At 44.4% G+C, this 21,215-nt stretch overlaps 1 protein-coding gene across 4 annotated transcripts in view; it reads right to left on the reverse strand.

Moving 5' to 3' along the window:
- LOC147017107 (transmembrane protease serine 6-like) overlaps positions 1-21,215 on the reverse strand; it is an 85,047-nt gene that overhangs the window by 42,663 nt on the left and 21,169 nt on the right. For 3 of the 4 annotated variants that reach the window (XM_085846490.1, XM_085846487.1, XM_085846488.1), the window contains 3 exons: positions 18,781-18,885; positions 903-1,054; positions 156-223 (listed from right to left, as the gene is read on the reverse strand). In XM_085846490.1, coding sequence (XP_085702616.1) covers positions 156-223; positions 903-1,054; positions 18,781-18,885 — 325 coding nt within the window. The remainder of the gene's footprint in view (positions 1-155; positions 224-902; positions 1,055-18,780; positions 18,886-21,215) is intronic. The other variant, XM_085846489.1, reaches the window with a different exon arrangement.

Below are 21,215 nucleotides of genomic sequence, written 5' to 3' on the forward strand. Positions count from 1 at the left end.
CCTGATAAATCCAAGGTGTGTATTTTTATTCCTGGACTGAAATTTTTAATGAATAAAGTTCATCCTTCAAAAATCAACTTTTACTGTCAATACTAAGAGATTTTGCATGTAAAGTCTGAAGTTCTGCAATGATTTCTTAAAATATGTCGCCTTACGTAAATGAGAGAACTTGGATGTTGGGCTTCAGATGGCCCAATATTGAGAGTTCGTAAGCACGTCTCACCTGCAAACAGAATTACATACTGAAGAGTTGATGCAATTTCTAATAAGACAGAATTAGCTATTGTGTGCAGCCTGTAGCTACATCGTTTTCTGGGGGCACACCTGTGCCTCTGATGCAGTGCCTCGATTACCAGTCCAATGGTACTCATTTTGCCAACCTCAGAAGGATGACAGGCTGAGTCAACCCTACCTGGTGTTAATCCAATAGCAAACAGGGGCTCAAACTCAATACCTGAAGATCTCAAGCGAGCAACCTCAATCATTAAGCCAACACCAGGCTTTAAGAAAAAAATAGTTTGGCTGGAGGCAAAAATGATAAAATGTAATTTTTAGAATCGTTCAATTCATGACGTCACACTCACAACAGCCATTAAAAGCTGCGGTGAGTTTGATAGAAAAGTAAATAACTATGCTGGGGTCAATTTTCATCGAGTTCCTCGAGCAAATACTTTGCCACGTCACATGACACTATACAAATACTGTCATGTTGCAGAACTGTTGGTGTCATGTTACGTCACAAAAGCAACGGTGGTAAAGGAAGAAATTCTACTTTGACACGAAATGCAGCAACACAGTGCAAACGCGTGGAACCATTCCTCAAACCAGGTGTGCAGGCAACAGTCAAACATAAAGAGAAGATATAAAATGAATGACGAGGACAATGAAAGAAGGGCACCCACCTGCGTGCTGAGGTTTTGGGCCAGAGTGGTGAAAGCAGGTGAAGTTTTGTTCAACAGGTCGGGCTGAAATATTTTGTTGGTGATGCGAAAGGAACATCGTAGGTACCTCAATTCTCCAGAAGCATTCCCATCCAAGGTGCTCGGTGTGTAAACTGCCGCAAAGGGAGTCAGGTGGTACATAGATAGATTTATCACAGAAGGAAAATGTGTATTTAATACTCCATCAAATAAAAAAAACATATCATGTACATTGTTGACAAGTCTGTGGCACAGCTCCTCTTTGTGGCTAAACCTTGGAACTATGGTGGAAGAAAAAAAAGTTTGTTGTTGAAAGTAATCCATTCCATTCAAACTACAGCCGAAGAACAACTTAGTGCATCGGAAAGGGGAAATACAGTACAATCAGAGATTTGGAACCTTCTCATTGCATGAAATACAAGGAAAGGGAAATTGACTGTGATGGTTGTTTCGATATATCATTTTCCTTTCATGGAGAAGACACATATGTTTATATATATATATATATATATATATATATATATATATATATATATATATATCAAAGACAATTAGCCTCTTTTGGAGAAATTCCTTTGAAGCAAAGGACCAAAACATTTTAAAAAATTCAAAAGTGCTATAAATATTCGAGATAAGTAATGTGTCACAGTTACGTGAAGGGTCTTTCAGAGAAAGCCTCGGTCACCCTTGAAATATGAATATATAATCAACATCTCTGTTGCATAACGAACACTGACCGATTGAATACCAGATAATTACAGGAAGAGCCGTAATAATGACGACACCCCCACTAATCTTAGGGACAATCCAGGTACCACACTGGAATTTTGCTGTAACCATCTTCAGAGGGAATAGATTGAAAGCCCAACAACAAGCTATACAGTATACATTGTCAAGTCAACTTCATCATTTGTACCCTGCTTCCTCCTACAAAGTGTTTTTTGGTCTCCCATTTCTCAACAGTCGACACTCAATATAATTAAAGCGATGAGCCAAAACAATGAATCCATCACTTCAGCAAACTTACACACAATAAAAGATGCAACATTTCCGCATATGGGTGTGTTATAAAGGAATTAAAGAAAGAAAGTAAAAAGAGATAAACAAAGAAAAAGAAAGAAAAGTTCTGAATATTGGCAACACAACAGAATTATAAAAGGTTTTCAAAAAGTTATGACTGAGAATGCATTATTTTATTATTAAATACCATTCACTTCCATCTTCCAACATGAAGCAAAGCACACACACACACACACACACATATATATATATATATATATATATATATATATATATATATATATATATATATATATATATATATATATATATATATATATATATATATATCTTCTTCTTCTTTCGGCTGCTCCCGTTAGGGGTCGCCACAGCGGATCATCCGTATGATCTGCATAGTGATTTGGCACATGTTTTACGCCGGATGCCCTTCCTGACGCAACCGTGGTCGCCTCTTACGACACAGGGATATGGTACACCTATTTTAACCAGGGTATACACCGGCCCAGTACACTGGTACTCACTTCGCCGACCTCGGAAGGATGACAGGCTGAGTCAACCCCATGGTGTATTAATTCAGTGGCCCAACGGGGCTTGAACTCAGGACCTTTTGGATCCCAAGCCGCTGCCCGAACCACTGCGCCAACACCAGGATATATATATATATATATATATATATATATATATATATATATATATATATATATATATATATATATATATATATATTATACATATTGTTGCGAATTCGTGCCCGCCGGCGTGCGAACGACCACGTCACTCGAATCGCGACCGCGTCGCCCAACGGACGGACAATTCAGTCGTGACCGTCTCGGAACAACACCGGGAGCTAGTCACGGGTGGGGGTTTAACCCCACCACGACCGTGCCAATTTCCCACCCGCACAGGATAGGGTTGCTCGCCAAATTCGATCTACCGAACTACCTGCGCCGATGGTCGACCGGGCGATCGTACCACGCCACAGGCCGACTCTGGACATGAACCGCTTAAGCGGTCCGTTCCTGCTACAGTGATAACCGAGCAGTGTTATCGTAGGCCTCGACGGTTCCGATTTATTACCGGGCGTATTAAGCCCACTACGAACCCTTTACGTGAAGCAGGATGGAGGGTCAATAAAGAAAAGACGAAGCGAAATGGGAAAACAGTTCACACAAAGCACATTTATTACACGACACACGGAAAGCACACATATACAGCCAAACAGTCAAAATGCACATATAGCAATCAAAACAAAAGCAATGACGACGCAGAGTTACTACTGACTACGCGCACACACGGCAACACTGATACAGTTCTACTTTACAGACGGCGCCAACACACATTTACTCAAAAGCAAAGGAAAGAAGCCACCCTCATAGACAAGGGGGCAGAAGAGCCTGTAGGCCAATATGCGCGCGTGACCTGAAGGAGCGGCCAGGCCCGCGAGACCGGGGGGGGGGGGGTCCTACCCGCGTCCTCGTGACAAGTTGGCGGACGAGCCGTAGATGTGGCCGCGTGGCTGTGCCCCGACTCCGTGCTCCTTGGCGGGTTTCATTGGCACGATGTTTGGAGTGGGGTGGGAACGGGGCCCCCTTGTTGCACTATCTCAGCGCGGGGGAAAGGGGGAATTGTTGATGCCCTGGGGGAGTTGAATGGCTGGCTGGCTTGGGTCCTGCGACGAGCGATCCTACACCGCGACCTCGTCGCCGACCGCCGTCCTTCTCGCCTCGGACCCGAGCTCCTTGCCTCTTCCCGCAACTCTTCTCAGCCGACTCCAGAACCCAACTCGATGACGCACCGATGACTCGACTCACACTTTCTGCCCTGATTCGCCTTGCACTCGCCGTTTTATAGGCTGACAGGAGCAGCTAATATGCAAATATCCGGATCAGGATGACCTCGGGGGCGGAGCCACGCTCGCCAATTGGTCGGAGGAAAGGGGGCGTGAATCTCCCCTGATCCTAGAATTTGCATACATCGATTTCCTACAGACGTGCATGGAGGCGGGGCCAAGCCGCTCCGCGCTTGCTAATTGGACGGAGTAAAAGTGGGCGTGTAGCGTTTGTGATCCGAATTTTCCTCGGAAAGGCCGCAATTTCCGGCTCGGTGCGTATCGCTGAACGGGCCCAAGACAGCCCGACGCTCAGTGTTCACAGGTGGTGCGGGAATGGCCGTAGAATGAGAGAGGTGAAGGTGGTGGAGGGTTTTCGGTGGTGGTTTGATGGTTATGGTGCCGTTTTGGAACGGCGGTGATGCGGTGATGTGAGATTGAGTTGTGAAGGTAAAGGTCGTGGCTGTCGGCGTTGTTGTTGTTGTTGTTGTCTGAGGGTTGGAGCGTGGTTGCAGTTGGTGACGATGGCTGGCGTGGTGGTTGTTGTGTGATGGCGGTTGAGACGTGGTTGGTTCAAAATAAAGATAGAACAGAAAAACGGCTATCTCAAAGCGTCGCAGCCCGAATGAATCACATAAATTCCCTCTATACAACGGGTTTGGGCTAACTACACATGTACTTCGAGATATCTCACCTACGGGCCCTTCATGGTGTAATGCGAATTTTCACAGCCGTAACACTATATATATAAAATATACATACACATAAATATATATATATGTATGTGTGTGTATATATATTGTTGTGGTTACCAGATTCGCAAACCACCATTCAGGTCCCTTAGGTGAGGTATCTCGGTAAGTGCATGTGTAGTTAGGCCCAAACCCGTTGTCTAGTGGGAATACATGTCATTTATGCGAGCTGCGACTCTTCAGGATAGCCGTTTTTCTTTCACTATCTTTATTTTGGACCAACCGCCATGATCACAACCACAACATCAACCACCGACCACAACCACCGCTTCACCACAACCGCCACGACCTTCACGTCACACCTCGCAACCGTAGCATCGCCACCGTTCTTGCCCCGCTGTGGGTACCGGTGTTGGACTCATGCAGAACGCGCGTCGAACAGCGTGTACAAAATCACGGATTTTGTGCTTCAAAAACGGATCAAAAACGACACACGCCCACTTTTTGCCGTCCAATCGGTGAGCGAGGGGCGAATTGGCCCCGCCCCCAGGGCGATCGATATATGCAAATTTGTGGATCAAAAAGCCTTCACGCCCACTTTTTCTCGGGCCAATGGGGAGCGAGGTGAAAGGTCGAAGGGAGGGGGTCAAAGGCGAAGCTACGGGGGGATAAAAAGGACGGTGTTCGTCAGTCAAGAGAACGAGGAGTCGGAACGGAGGGGACGAGTGTGGAAGTCTGGAGCCCGAAGCCTGCAGTAGCTGGAGAAGCTGAAGAGAGTCGGACGAGGGGGTGCTCGCGTCGGTGCCAGGAGCTGCACGCCCGAAGGAGGCCGGCAGCGCGACCTGGCCGAGGTGGAGACGCACACCAGGGATAATAAAGATCCTCTATACCCCGAGCATCAGCAACCCCCTCCTGTTTCCCCCCGCACTGAGATAGTGCGACCAAGGGGGCCCCGTTCCCACCCCCTGCCAGGCACTGTCCACGAGGCCCGCGGAGAGAGGCGCCATCGCCGCTCCGCGTCTCATCACCAGACGGGTAGGCCCGACCCGGTCTCGGCCTCAGGCCTGCCTCATTCTTGAGGGTATTTCTTTTCCTTGGTTTTGGGTATGTGTTGTCGGCGCCGTCTGTGAAGTAGAATTGTATAAGTGTTGCCGTGTGCTCGGTAGTCGGTATTAGCTCTGCACTGTGTTTTCACTTTTATGTTTGCTTTTTGTGTAAATGGAATTGTGTTTTCTTTTTTTGTGTGCATTTGGTGGAATTGTATTTGTGTGCTTTCCGTTCGTCGCGAATAAATGTGCTTTATTGTTGAACTGTTCTCCCGCTTCGCTTCGTCTTTTCCTCCATTGAATCCCCATCTTGCTTCACATAAAGGGTTGGTAGTGGGCTGAATACGCCCGATAATTAATCGAACCGTCGAGGTCGACGATAACACCGCTCGGTTATTCTGATAGTACGGAACGGGTCGCTTAAGTGGCCCGTGTCCGAAGTCGACCTGCGGCGAGGTGCGATCGCCCGGTCTACCCTCCGCGTGGGTACTTAGGTAGTTCGAATTTGGCGAGCAACCCTATCCCACGCGGGGGCTGATTGGCTCGATCGCGGTGAGACCGAAAGGTCCACCCGTGACTGGTTCCCGGCGTTAGTCCGAGAGGGTCACGACTGGATTGTCCGTCCGGTGGGCGACGTGCCGCGATTCGAGTTACGTGGCCGTTCGCACGCCGGCGGGCGCGAAATCCGCAACAATATATATATATATATATATATATATATATATATATATATATATATATATATATATATATATATATATATACATACACACATATAGAGGATATATATATAATATACATACACACATATACAGGATATATATAATATACATACACACATATAGAGGATATATATATAATATACATACACACATATACAGGATATATATAATATACATACACACATATACAGGATATATATAATATACATACACACATATACAGGATATATATAATATACATACACACATATACAGGATATATATAATATACATACACACAAATACAGGATATATATAATATACATACACACATATACAGGATATATTAAATATATGTATATATATATATATATATATATATATATATATATATATATATATATATATATATATATATATATATATATATATACAGTAGACTAGGCATAAGTCGGCAGCGTGTAACTCGTCACTTCGCCTAAGTCGGCAGCGTCAAGAAGTCCCGAATTTACCTCATGTTAAATCGACTTACAGACTTTGACTAAAGTCTGTAAGTCGTCATCTCTAAGTCGTCACTTCGTCTAAGTCGTCAGATGTTGTCCGTTCCCGTGTAATGCAAACTCAAGTAAATTACCACGCCTAAGTCGTCACACGGAACTGCTGCCTTGTGAGAAGCCCGATTTCATGGAATCGTGATGCGCGGGCTATTTATAACTGCGCTGCGTTCAGCTCAGTCAGCACGCCGTCCCACATGCATCTGAAGAGGTAGACAGGCTGCGCAATGCAGTCTCTGGCGAAGGAGTAAAGGATCGATCGAGCTTAGTGTTGAAGTCCAATCATGGTTTTATATTGGCTTGTTTTGTACATCACCACACTCACTTACACATATGTTGAGAGTGGTAGTCATCACGATGACTGTGTGTCATGTAATTTGTCGAAGGTATATGAATTTTCATTCCATATGAAAACTCATTGTACATTCATTCCGATGAATGAAATCTAACAGCCATTCATTCCACATTTGTCGATGGTCATATACCATGACCAATGGTACACGAGTTGTCTTACAGTTGTTCATTATCTTTACTTTTGATAAAGTGATTCATGAATTCCATCTTTGCTTGATCACTTTCCAACTAACCAATGAACCCCCACCTATGCCCCGAGGATTGTGTTTCCCTTTTGGTACAATAGCCGGCTTAGAGATTGTTGCGCCCTCTCACACGTACGTGTCCCAGCCACGCGCAACTTCATCCTTCACCCCACAGTCATCATGAATGTTCACATGCGCGTAAGTCGTCACATGTCTAAGTCGTCACTTTTTTCTCGGTCCCGATGGTGACGACTTACGCCTAGTCTACTATATATATATATAAATATATACTGTTACGAATTTACGCCCGCCCGGCATGCGAGTGACCGCGTTAACTAATAACAGCCGCTCGCCCACCGAACGGACAATTCAGTCGCGACTTCCCGGAACAACGCCGAGAACCAGTCACGGGTGTGCCTTCAACGCACACCACGGCCCAGTCCGTATTCTACTCGCGCGAAATAGGGTCAATCGCCGAATATCGATATACCTAAGTACTCGCGCGGGTAACCTACCGAGAAGCCGTACCTCGGCGGAGGCCTGCTTGGACACGAACCGCTTAAGCGGTCCGTTTCGTTCTGGGATAACGGAGCGGGTATTATCGCCAGACCTCGCCGGACCCGATTCTATTTATCGGTTATTTAAAAACCCACTACTATTCCGAGAAACAACCTGGCAGTTCAATAAGGAGAAAATGACATGACGAACGGGGTAACATTCACACAAGCACATTTATTTCTACACACATATACAAACAATCATGCAGTCATGCAGGTATGCAAAAACACGTAGACAGTCAACAAAAGCAAAACACGCATGCAGTTGTTTTACGAAGACTGCGGGACGGGGACAAAGACATGGGCAAGACGAAGCACGACAACCGTCTATAAGCAATTATCAATGTACAGTCACTTACACAGTTTTACTTACGGGACTCGGCGCCACAACATTCATTCAAATAAACCAAGGAAAAGACCCCATCAAAGGCAATGGGGTCAGACTGGACCTCTTGGGTCTTTATGGCGTGGGACTCGGCAGACCGAACGAGTCCCACGAGACCGTTGCAGGTTACCTGCACCCTCGTGGTGCCTTGTGGTGTGAGCCTCGACGTCCCGTCCCCACGGCAGCTAGCATAGCCGCGCCTGAGCTCGGGCCTTCCGCGTGGCTGGCGAGCTCTCTCCAGCTCTCCTCACATGAGCTCGCAGGTTCGCGCGACACCGCTGGCAGAGCTGCGCCTCCAGTCCGCGTCTCCTTCGTGACGCCCGGACTCTCCACCGACTGCAAGCTCCAACGAACGGGTCGCTCCACGGACCGCTTCTCCACAGACGAAGACCACCAAGACTTCCACCTGACTCCTTCCACCAAGACTTCCACCTGACTCCTTCCACCAAGACCAAGAGAAGAGCAGAGGAGAAGACGAAAAAGAAGAAGACGACCGACTTGGCGCTCTGCGTAACCTTATATTCCCCACGCTCCGCCCTTCCGCTCTCGCCCCGCCCTCCTTCCAGCTCCTGCGGGAAGCTTCCAGAAGGGAGGCGTTTTCCACTTCCAACCCTCTCGCCCCCCCCCCCTCGCGGCGCGCAGGGGACGAGGAAATTGTTGCGGTGACCCTGCAGCCTAGGGACATTCATTCCCCCAAAATCAGGCCCCCAGCCTACTTCACCTTTGACCTCTGGCTCGAATCGCACCTCCCCCATACCAAAGCACCTCCCCCATTCCCTCCTGCGGGAAAAGCAGGAGGGAAAATCCGCGCGCCATCGGAATACCTTCTTATTTCCCATGGCGTTATTGGAACCCCTTGTTCCTTTTCCTTGGTAGAGACGGTTTTATAAGCGGAGAGGGTTGCCACGGGGTTGTGGAGAAGGTGATCGGTAGTGGGTGTAGCGGGGAAGGTGGTTTGGTGATTGGCGTAATTGTGGTTGACGTTGTGGTTGAGGTGATCAGGATGGCGTGGTTTGTTGAGAGGCGCGTGTGGTGGTGGAAGGACGGTGGGTCTGAAGCGGTTGTTTGAGAGCGATGTTGGTGGTGGTGGTCCCAAAATAACGATAGCGAAAGAAAAACGGCTAACTGAAGATCACAGCCCGGGTGACACAAATAATTCCCATTAAACAACGGTGGGGAAATCGAACTGAACACAGACTTATCGGCATAACTGAACTAAGGACCTATATGGTGTTCTGCCAATTTCCACAGCCGTAACAATATAATATACATACACAGTACACACACACACACACATATATATATATATATATATATATATATATATATATATATATATATATATATATATATATATATATATATATATATATATATATATATATATATACACAAATATATATATACACACACACACACACACACACACACACACACACACACACATACATATTGTTAGGGATCTCAGAATCCGGTCTGATGAATGTATCCACACATCCAGGTCCTCAAACAGTTATTTCCTTAAATGCATGTTCAGATTAGCCCCATCCCCATGTCTAATGGGCTCTTTGATGTGATGCGTTGAGAAGGGTGAAAAATAGATCCCCTCTCTTATGGGAAGCTTTTTTCTTAACACAGACACGTTTACACACATTTCTTTCACGAGCTCTGAAGCCCGCCTTTTTTGAGAGCACACGGGTCGTCATGGTAACCGTGCGCAAGTTGGGCGGGGTGAGCTTGGGGCGGACACTGCGCTGCCTAGCCGGCCGCAGATATAAAACGAATGGAGGTCTGTTCTGAGGCGAGAGGAAAGCGGAGGCAAGAAAAGTGAGAGTAAAAGGGCGAGAGAAGTAAGAAGAGGCAGAGAGAAGAAAGAGAAAGAAAGCCAGAGAGGAAAAGGAGGAGGAAGTGTGCAAGTGAGCAAGCGAGCGTGTGGTACACGTGTGGGTGTGAGCAGCGCCACCAACAAGTGAGGCACGGGTCGGTCACCAACAACACCAAGGTCTAAACCCGCCGCAAACGATCTCAGTGCCCTCCAGACGTCAACTGGTGTTCAAAGCTGTTCGCGAAAAGGTGCACGGCAAGGCTGCGTGCTGGCGACGGACGTGTCACACGCACGCATTTCAGGACTTTTTCACTTCACGGATGGCTACATTCTGGTGAGCAAGACGATTCTTCCCCCCCCCCCCCCCGAATGATCTGTTGGGTACCCATGTCTGTGTTTTGCTGTAAGTGAGTCAACCCCCTTCTCCTCCCCCCATAAGCATCTGCTCTTTGTCTCTTTCCTGGCATTTTGATTGATTTTGCTTTGAAATTTATTCTTTATTTACCTCAGAAAATAAAAAGTTCTTTTTATTTATTAATTTTATTATTAATAAATCATTTGTCGATTTCCAACCTGTCCGTGTTTGTCCTTTCCTTCCATTGGTCTAGCATTGTCCGAACCAAGATAGACTGGGAGGTAATTACCACAGATTTGACCAAAAATAGTCGGCACGCACCAGCGGTTAAAACGCTCGGCCGCCATAATTAAAATCTAATCAAGATAACATTGGTGCTTTGCCGAGGGCATGCTCCCCCGCCCAGGTAACCACGTGACCTCCAGTTAAACGGAATAATTAGACGGCGGACACTGCAACTTGTGGTTGACTGGGTAGCGTTCGTTGTTCTAATACAACCCACCATACCACAATGTTAATTGTGAGCGGTGGCCCCAGGTCCGGCTCTACCGAGGACAACCAGGGATTAATCCCCCTGAGTGACAAGCTGGTGTCTCGCTATCCATGGCCATAACAATATATATATATATATATATATATATATATATATATATATATATATATATATATATATATATATATATATATATATATATATATATACAGTCATGAGCCACTTAACGACGGGGTTACGTTCTGAGAAACGCGTCGTTAAGCGACGTCGTCGTTGTGCGAACATCATTTTTTTTTTTCGTTTTCGAACATCGTACTTACACAAAACTACACACCGAGGCTATATGGTGTAGCCTATTGCTCCTCGGATACAAACCTGTACAGCATGTTACTGTACTAAATACTGTCGGCAATTGTAACGCACATCTAACAGAGACGGAAAACACGTTAGATTTACCTTTGTGCTGTTCATGACGGCCATCGGTATTGTTAGCAGCAGCTTACAATCTCCTCTCGCATCGATTATAGAAAGGTGAATAATTAGCGTTTGCATTTTATAAATACGTAATCATTGCATCGATGTTATAATTTACAAAAGAAGAAACGAGCTCCTGTCAATTGTGATATATATTTTCGGAACAGTGCGATTGTTTTAACAACATAAAAAGCTTCACTAAAAATAAATCCGTGTTTTAATGTCGACTAAGAACAACGATTTATTCATGGAATTCTTCAATACAAAGGTAATGTACTTGCTAGAAGGTAAACGTGCAAATATTGATTCAGTTTGAAAGCCGATTTCCTTGAATCTCGATTTAGCACGACCCTGCTTTTTTCACGATGACATTTTATTGACCTCAACGATCGCATTATAACAGGGCCACACGTTTATCATTATGAGGTATTATGTACTGTACAGTGTACATAATTGTATGTGCTATTTTGATACAAGTTCACATCACTCAGCGATAGGAATCTCAGTTACATTTTTTTTTTTTTCAGAGCTGGCAGATCCGTCGTATGTGCGATCCGTCGTTGTGTGGCGCATGACTGTATACTGTACATTTATACATATATACATATATATTATATACATATGCATGCATACATAGCACACACACGCAAACATATATGTATATGCATATATATATATATATATATATATATATATATATATATATATATATATATACATATACATATATATTGTTGTGGTTGACGAAATTCGCAAACCACCATTCAGGTCCCTTAGGTGAGATATCTCTGTAAGTATATGTGTAGTTAGGCCCAAACCCGTTGTTTAGAGGGAATAAATGTCATTCATTCGGGCTGCGACCCCTCTAGATAGCCGTTTTTCTTTTACTATCTTTATTTTGGACCAGCCGCCATTACTACCATTACTATCACCACCAACCACGTCTCAACAGCCATCACACAACAACCACCAACCGCAACGCTGCTTCACAACCACAGCCACGACCCTTACCGTCACATCTCGCTCTTGCAACCATCACATCACCGCCATTCCCGCGCCGCTTGTGGACACCGATCCTGGACTCGTGCAGGGCGTGCGCCGAGCGGCGGGTGCAAAAACACCAGCCTTTCCGAAGAAATCGGATCAAAAACGATTCACGCCCACTTCTGTTCCATCCTATCAGTGAGCATGGGGCGATTTGGCCCCGCCTCCAGGTGCGTCGGGGTATAATCGCTATATGCAGATTCGCGGATCAAAAAGCATTCACGCCCACTTTTCCTCTGTCCAATGGGGAGCCAGCCAGAGGTAAAGGGTCGAAGGTGAAGGAGCGAAGCCCCGGGGGCTATAAAGGGCCGCGTTTGCTCGCCAAAAAGGCAGTTGAGTTGGGAAGAGTCGGAGTAAGCAGTCAGTCAAGGAGAGTTGAGAAGAGAAGAGTCGGAGAAAGCAGTTGGACGGAGCTGAGCTGAGCTGAGAAGAGTTGGAGAGGTGGCGGCGGCGAAGGCAGTCGAGAGGGTGCTCGTGTCAGAGTCGGGGATCTGCGGAGAGGGGAGGCCGGTAACGCGACCGAGGTCGCGGTGGAGACGCTCGTCGCGGGACCCGAGCCAGCGAGATACCCTCATTCTCCCGAGCATCAACAACCCCCTCCTGTTTCCCCCCCGCGCTGAGATAGTGCGAGAAGGGGGCCCCGTTCCCACCCCATTTCCAGGCAGTGCCAGCGAGGCCCGCGGAGTCGGGGCGCCACCGCCATTTTGCGGCTCATCACCAGACGGGTAGGCTCGACGCGGTCTCGGCCCCAGGCCCGTCTGCCCCCCTCATCGTTGAGGGTGGTCCCTTTTTCTTTTGCTTTGAGTATATGTGTTGTCGGCGCCGTCTGTGAAGTAAAACTGTATAAGTGTTGCCGTGTGCTCGGTAGTCGGTAGTAGATCTGCAGTGTGTTTTTCTCTTTTACATTTGCTTTTTGTGCATTATTGTGGTGTTTCTTCTTTTACATTTGCTTTTGGTGTATAATTGTATATGTGTGCTATCCGTGTGCCATCGCGAAATAAATGTGCTTTATGTTGAACTGTTTTTCCCGTTTCGCTTCGTCTTTTCCTTTATTGAATCTCCATCTTACTTCACGTAAAGGGTTGGTAGTGGGCTAAATACGCCCGAGAATTAATCGGAACCGTCGAGGCCGACGATAACACCGCTTGGTTATCCCGATAGTACGGAACGGGTTGCTTAAAGTGGCCCGTGTCCGAAGTCGACCTGCGGAGAGGTGCGATCGCCCGGTCTACCCTCCGTGTGGATACTTAGGTAGGTCGAATTTGGCGAGCAACCCTATCCCACGCGGGGGGCCGATTGGCACGATCGTGGTGAGGCCGAAAGGCCCACCCGTGACTAGTTCCCAGCGTTAGTCCGAGAGGGTCACGACGGGATTGTCCGTCCGGTGGGCGACGTGCCGCGATTTGAGTTACGTGGCCGTCCGCACGCCGGCGGGCGCGAATCCGCAACAATATATATATATATATATATATATATATATATATATATATATATATATATATATATATATATATATATATATATATATATATATATATATCATAATACCAAGCTTGCACACTAAAAACTCGGCTCGCCGTCACACGATCCCTATGAAATTGCTGTGGCACTTAGCGGACATGCCGACGATGTTTGGGAAGTCTTGGCGTTTGATAGTACCACTTGCATTTTGCACAATGCGTATTTTTTCATTCCCCGTGTACGGTCTGTCGTCCGCTACCAGCTATGTTGTCCTGCTATCCCGTGCATGTGCACGGGTTTCGCTTGCGTATACATATATATATATATATATATATATATATATATATATATATATATATATATATATATATATATATATATATATATATATATATATATATATATATATATATACATATACACATATACACACACGCACACAAATGGAGGTGGACACTTTGAAACTTGGAAGGGCTCCGTTCCACTTTCTGAAACCTACATATGGAGACAAAACTAACGACACATGTCAGAGTTCCAGACAATTGTGGGCTGTCTGTGGTTCATGCCACGAGAACAACAAAACATCATAACTTGGTTGTCAAAACGTTATCCAAGAAAAAAAATATATTGGGACACTTTTGGCACGGGGAGGATTCCATTCCAATTTTTGATACCTACACAGGAAATCACAACCAATCGGAGAACACATACACACAATCGAGGAACTGGATATAGAAGGGGGAATGGGTGTGGATGGGTTTTGAATATTTCCCCAAACATTACAACGTAAACAATATGCTTGCTCTCTTTTCAAAGTACTGCATATATAATATTCTGCAAAATATTTCACTCCACCACATTTCAATCGAAAAAGAGGGAGGGAATGAGGGGAGGGAAATATATTTCCTTTTTAAGAATTGTTAATTACTACAGATAAAAATTATCCTCCACATATTCACTGTCCAACTTTGAGAATGTACCATTTGTAGCTGTTTGTTCTATGAGAAATGCTAGAGTTAAGTCTCCCTCGATAGTGTGGGGGAAGGCTCATTGTTGTTAAAGTTTGTTTCTCCAATTAGCACCCCAATATTTAATGGTACCCACAGAGCTTGTTCAACCCCGAGGACTATCAAACCACGATTTAGGAAATTACATCGTGTTATCTTACCACTGCCAAAAATTACATCATGGCATCCTCTTTTTTTGGGTGTTTTGAGGCCTTTTTGGGCAAAAATAACATGGCGTCCTCTTTTGGGGGCAAAAATAATGTGGAGTCCTCCTTTTGGGGTCTTTTTTGGGCAAAAATAACATGGAGTCCTCTTTTTGGGTGTTTTAGGCATAAATATTTTTTGAGCCCAGGGCCCCCAAAAATCTTAATCTCTCTCTGCTGATGCTCAGCAAGTGAAGCGGACCTTGTTGGATCAACTTGGTGGCAATGCAATTCGAATGGGAGGGTTCCACACGTTATCCTGCTTCATTGCATGTTTCCGCAAATCTTGGGGTGAAGCTGGATTATTGGACTTCTTTGTTGACTGATCTTTATGTTGTTTCCACTGCAGACCAAATGCTTGCTGGCAACACAGTTCAATCAAGCTTTAAGAGGCCAAACTCTTGCCTATGAGACTTTGTATACCCTGAAGCTTTCTGCATTTGTTGCATGGTGTGAGAAGAGTGAAGGAGCACATGTAGTTCCAACAATTGTAAAGAATGTTGACAGAGGCACAGCAAGCATACACATCTGAGTTGGAGGACCCCAACATCATGCAGGAAGTTGGTGATACCCTAACACAGCACTTACTACCACAGCGGGACAAATTCCGGACATGGGGATATGTCCAGGCTCCTACAGTCAAGTTTTGGGATCAGTTACTGCAGGATCAACAGATCCTTCTTCTAAATACGAGGTGTATTCAAAAAGTATCCAACCTTAATTTTTCGTGCGTAAACAAATGAAGCTAGGGAGGCGTGGTTTGGTGCACGTATGCAGGCGATCCTTATCCGTATGCGTGAATATTTTCCCGCCTGCAGAAGCTGTCAGTCGCCGACAGACCGCCGATGAGTGAGGTAGTGTAAGTGAGCGCCGTCGGATTTTCGTTTTTGCCAAAATGACGGATTACTGTGGTCTCATCGCCAGTGATCACTGTGTTGAAGAAGTTAGGATCGCTGTTCACAGTCTCCAGCATGTCCTGTGCGATCTCCAAATGGAGTTGCTTCTGCTCGATCGTTAGCAGCTGTGGCAGGAACTTCGCTGAGATTCTCCTTAAGCCCAAATCCTCAGTCACAATGGAATGAACGGATCCAATGCTGATGCCCGCCTCGTCTGCAAGTTCTCTGATCGTGATTCGACGATCCTGCATCAGCAGAGTCCTCACTTGGTCAATGACGATCTCATTTCGGGAGGTTGAGGGTCTACCAGAATGTGCTTCACTTTCCACTGATGTGCGACCATCTTTGAAGCGGTTGTACCACTCTTTTGTCTGTGTGGTGCCCATTGCTTCGTTTCCGAAGGCCTGTTGAATCTTGCGGATCATTTCCACTTGGGAATCGCCAAGCTTCACACAAAATTTGATGCAGTAGCTTTGTTCAAGTTTTTCCATCATTTTGTCAAAAACGAAAATCCAACAAATCGACCCAACTATGTCTGATAGTCTCCAATACTGTATACATTCTTGATATGCTGAACCTTCCACAGAAAGTTCAAAGTGCCTTTGAAGCTGGAGCATTTGCAGTGCATCAGATTCCAGGTGGTTTCAGCCACCTGGAATCTGATGATATTGGGTCCCCAGAGCAACATTGTTGGGAAAAACACAAGAAGATAAACTTGTGTCTGTGTACTTCAAGAGATCAATGGCATCTGAGCTCCTTTGTATATTGTTGTCTGATTGTCGGTTGTATATTGTCTCTGATAGATTGAGTAACTTGACCACGAGTATGCTATCTTCTGTAAAATTCTTTTGCATTTATCAGCATGTTGATCGATTTTCCAGTTATTGTAAACAACAGATAAAAGAGAACTGCATCGATACATCTGTTCTGTATGTCTTATATGGATTCCTTGACCCCCCCCCCCCCCCCCAAAAAAAATGTTAGTTTAGACACCATAATGTTTCTATGATGCTTAAAAGCTGAGATAACACGCTTACGGTAATGGTTTCTCATGACACAAATAAGAGGAATCATTATGTGACGGTGATTTTGTTTGACCCTCCTCACTCCACAAAAACGGCACCACTTTATAACTCCACATCAAACCTAACTTTGACAGGGAGACACTAAGCTTTCAAATGGTATATGATGTGACTGTGTGTAGAGGGAGCATTTAGACTAGTGAAACAATGCACTTTTTTGGGACTTGACGCTTGCCTACAACATTCCAAATTTCCGAACTTTATAAATTAAAGAGCTGTATCTCAGAGCTGGCTGGGACTTTCGGAATTAAATTTTGCATCAGTAATGTGAATAGAAAAAAAAAATGCAGGGCTGACCGAATTTTTGACATTGACCTAATTTGAGGTCATGACCTAATTATAGACATTTAAAAAATTTTCACCATAACTTGACAAAAGTTTGTCCGAAAGGAAGGAAATGACCCTTTCTAGATAGCCTAAAGCAAGGTGCATTTACATTTAATAGACGTCATAGCATCATAGACCCGAGTTAAGATCAAGGTCTTCTACTCCTAGGAATACAAAACGACCATTTCGGATTTTCTCCATTATTTTCTGCCAATGTCTGAGGAGTTTCTGAACATTTTTTTGCACCAATAATGGGAATAAAAAGTTTGTGGGGCTGACAAAAAGTTTTTGACTTTTATTATGCTAAACAAAAAGATTATGCTAAGTTTTAAGGTCGTGGCTCAATTATAGATATGCAAATATTTTTCAACAAAATTCGACTAAGGTTTGTCCGATCATAACGAAACTGCCCTTTCCAGTTAAAATAGAAGGCGCATTTATGCTAAATTTACCTCGTACCCCTCTGGGTTAATGGTCAAGGTCAAATGGCAGTCTGAAAAAATAATGTGTATTTTGTCATCACTTAATTTTGCCAATACGGAATCTCAAAGACCGCTTGGCCTTCCAAGATGTTCTTGCAGCATAATAGTGTACCTGCATTGAAGTTGTGTATCTGATATTTGATTAGTGTCCTTCACCGACTTTTTGGGGGTTGTGACCAAATTAACAAAAATTAATAACTTGAATAATTTTCCTCTGATTTTGATGAGGTTGAGTTTTTTGAATAGACTGTAGATGGGGACACATTTTCTTAATTTACATTCTATCCATAAATGTTGAAGGTCAAGGTCATATGGTGGTCTGCACAAAATATGCCATCATTGGATCATGGGCCAAGGGTAAGTCGCGGGCGATCGCCAAGGGTAATCCAGGGAAGTGCGACCCTTGGCAATAGCTTTGTGATCACAGATATGTAGTTGCATGTGTACTTATGGAATAATTTATTTCCAATAGATGAGTGAATTCTGAAGCAGGTTCTCCTTGGAAGAGAAAATATATAAAATGAAAGTTGCAAATATTTATATTATGTAACATGTTATTTAAACAATTCCTGAGAATGTATTCGTCATCATGAAATAAAATTCACTTCCAACTTCCAACATAAATAACATGCATGATGCCGACAACAATGACCAACAATGACTATTATGATGACAAAAAGTGATGATGACAAGAATGACAAACAGTGAAGATCATGAATAACGACAACGATGGTGACAATGACAATAACAATGATCAACAGACTTGATAGAAAATTTCAGACAATTGAAGGACCTCATTGGTTCAGTTACAAAAACATTAAAGCATCACAACTTGGTCCTCAGAACATCATCCTCGACAAAAGGAAGGGGACACTTTGGGAGATTGTACCATTTGTTGTTGTTGTTGTTTGTTCTGTGAGAGATGATGGAGTTGTCGGCGTACTTATGGAAGAGTTTATTTCCACGAGATGAGTGAATTCTGAAGCAGGTTCTCCTTGGAAGACAAAAGAAAGAAAGCAAAGGAAAGAAAAGTTGTGCACATTTCCTTAATATGGAAAGTTTATTATTTAATTTTAAATCCAGAAAACAGGTTCCTTCATCATCAATTCACATTTCAAATCAATCTTCAACAAATTAAATATCTTTCAACACATTTATGATTGCACAAAACAACATGACTTGGCTGAATAAAATTACATCAATTGTCGTGAAAAGCTTTATATTTCGTGAAAAGCTTTATATTTCGTAACAAGAAACCCCATCGCACCATGAAATTAGTCAGGTTGTTGTTATTCGATCCTGGCTCGTTGGAAGAAAATGCCAGAACCCTGACTCAGAGTTGGACGTTTCTCTTTTAAACCTGATGTACGTGTTCAGTTAACCTTTCGATGACAGACAAGTTTTGTTATATTTTTTGTTAGAAATGGGGTCACATGTGAGTGCATGTTATTAACATGATTTATCTTATTAACACGGTCCTGAGTTTGAGCCCCGTTGGCTGCTGAATAAATACCAGGTGGGGTTGACACAGCCTGTCATTTTTCTGAGGTGATAAATCGAGGCTGTCACTCAGGGTTGGTCTCCAGAAGCTAAACATTTTAACCTTTCTGCAACCAGAAGAATGAACTGTCAGCCCATTGTGGCTGTCTGTATTGGGGCACACATGTAATTGTACCCCAATCATTGCACTGTCGTGTGCTGGGACAGCTCCATGAAGTGCATCAGTGAAGTGGGAACGTAAAGTTGAAGGCATTAGCACGTAGCTACGTATGGTGGCCCTCAATTAATAAGGACATCAAACGTATAGCTAAGTGCTGTGTTGGGTGTCAGCTACATCAGAATATGCCACAGGTGTCACACGTTTGCATCCATGGGAGTGGCCCTCAGTCCCATGGCAGAGGATACATCTGGATTATGCTGGGCCATTTCTTGACACTATGTTTCTTGTGGTGGTTGATGCACATTCCAAATGGCCAGAAATTTATGTCAAGAAGTCAACTACATCAAAACAGACCATCACCAAACTGCATGATATTTTGCCAGGAATGGCGTACATGAACAGCTCGTATCTGATAATGGTCCTCAGTTCACATCGGATGAATTTAACTTCTTCATGAAATGAAATGGAATTAAACACATCCGGTGTTCTCCTTACCATCCAGCCACAAATGGGCTGGCTGAACGTTTTGTCCAAATTTCAAACAGGCTTTTTGATCTGCAAGGGAAGACGAAGGCACCATTGAAGAAAAGTTAGCCTGTTTCCTGATATCCTACCAAAACACTCCTCATGCAACAACTGGAGAGAGTCCTGCAAAGATGTTTCTTGGCAGACCACTGTATACTAGACTGGATGCAGTTAAACCTGATATCAGAAAGAGGGTCAACAATACACTTTTTCAATGGGCCCTTGGTGGAGGTAAAGGCAACATGCGTGAATCTCTGGTAGGACCACCTGTTCTTGTGCGTGACGACCATCACGACCACAAGTGGGTAACCGGTGCTATCAGATCGAGATGGGGTCCCTTAAATTATGATGTTGCAGTTGGACCATGCGTTTGGAAATGGCATGTGGACCAAATGCAGGATACCGGTCAGAGTTGTGAAGCTCAACCTTTCCAATCAGCAGACCCTCCTGTAAGAATGGAGTTGGAGTGGTCGGGGTCAACTGAGAGGATACCTGCACCAACGGAAGCGGTTTCCACTGAGATTGATGCTGTACCGGCATTAACAGATGCTGCATCTCAACCAGCCGAGATAGCTCTGGGGCCAAGGTGGTATCCGCAGAGACACCCCAAGGCTCCAGAGAGATTGGATCTGTGAAGTGATTCAGTTATGGGGCAGGATAATCTCCTCAAAATCTCGAGCCAGGGTATGTTTCACCCCTGTGCTAAATCCACTAGATGGTACATTTCAGTTACCTGCTGTAGGTGATGGATTGCAGTGTTCTATTGTTATGATGCTCTTGTAATGGCTTTGACTATGCTATTTTGTCGGGTTCATCAAATGAGTAAAATGTTCATTTATCATCGTGTTGGTGTGGGAGTAGCTCGAGAATGGAGGAAATGTGGTGTATTTACAGCCTAATGTATTGATATGCAGTGTGGAATAAAATAGTTCATGGCCCGCCATTTCCCGTGCCTGTCATTATGACGTTGAGCTCCAATTAATCCCGTTGCATACGTAATAATTACCAAATCGATCTTAATACCAGATGATACAGCAAACCGATGTAACAAAGCCACCTATGAAATCATCAAAAACACACATATTTCACAGAAAGAGTACTTCACATGTGCCAAGTTTCATTTTTTTTGCATGGAGTGG

The sequence above is a fragment of the Eptatretus burgeri genome, chromosome 11, assembly GCF_056783735.1.
Source record: "Eptatretus burgeri isolate ZD-2024b chromosome 11, Ebu_testis_v1, whole genome shotgun sequence".
Classification (NCBI taxonomy): Eukaryota; Metazoa; Chordata; class Myxini; order Myxiniformes; family Myxinidae; genus Eptatretus; species Eptatretus burgeri.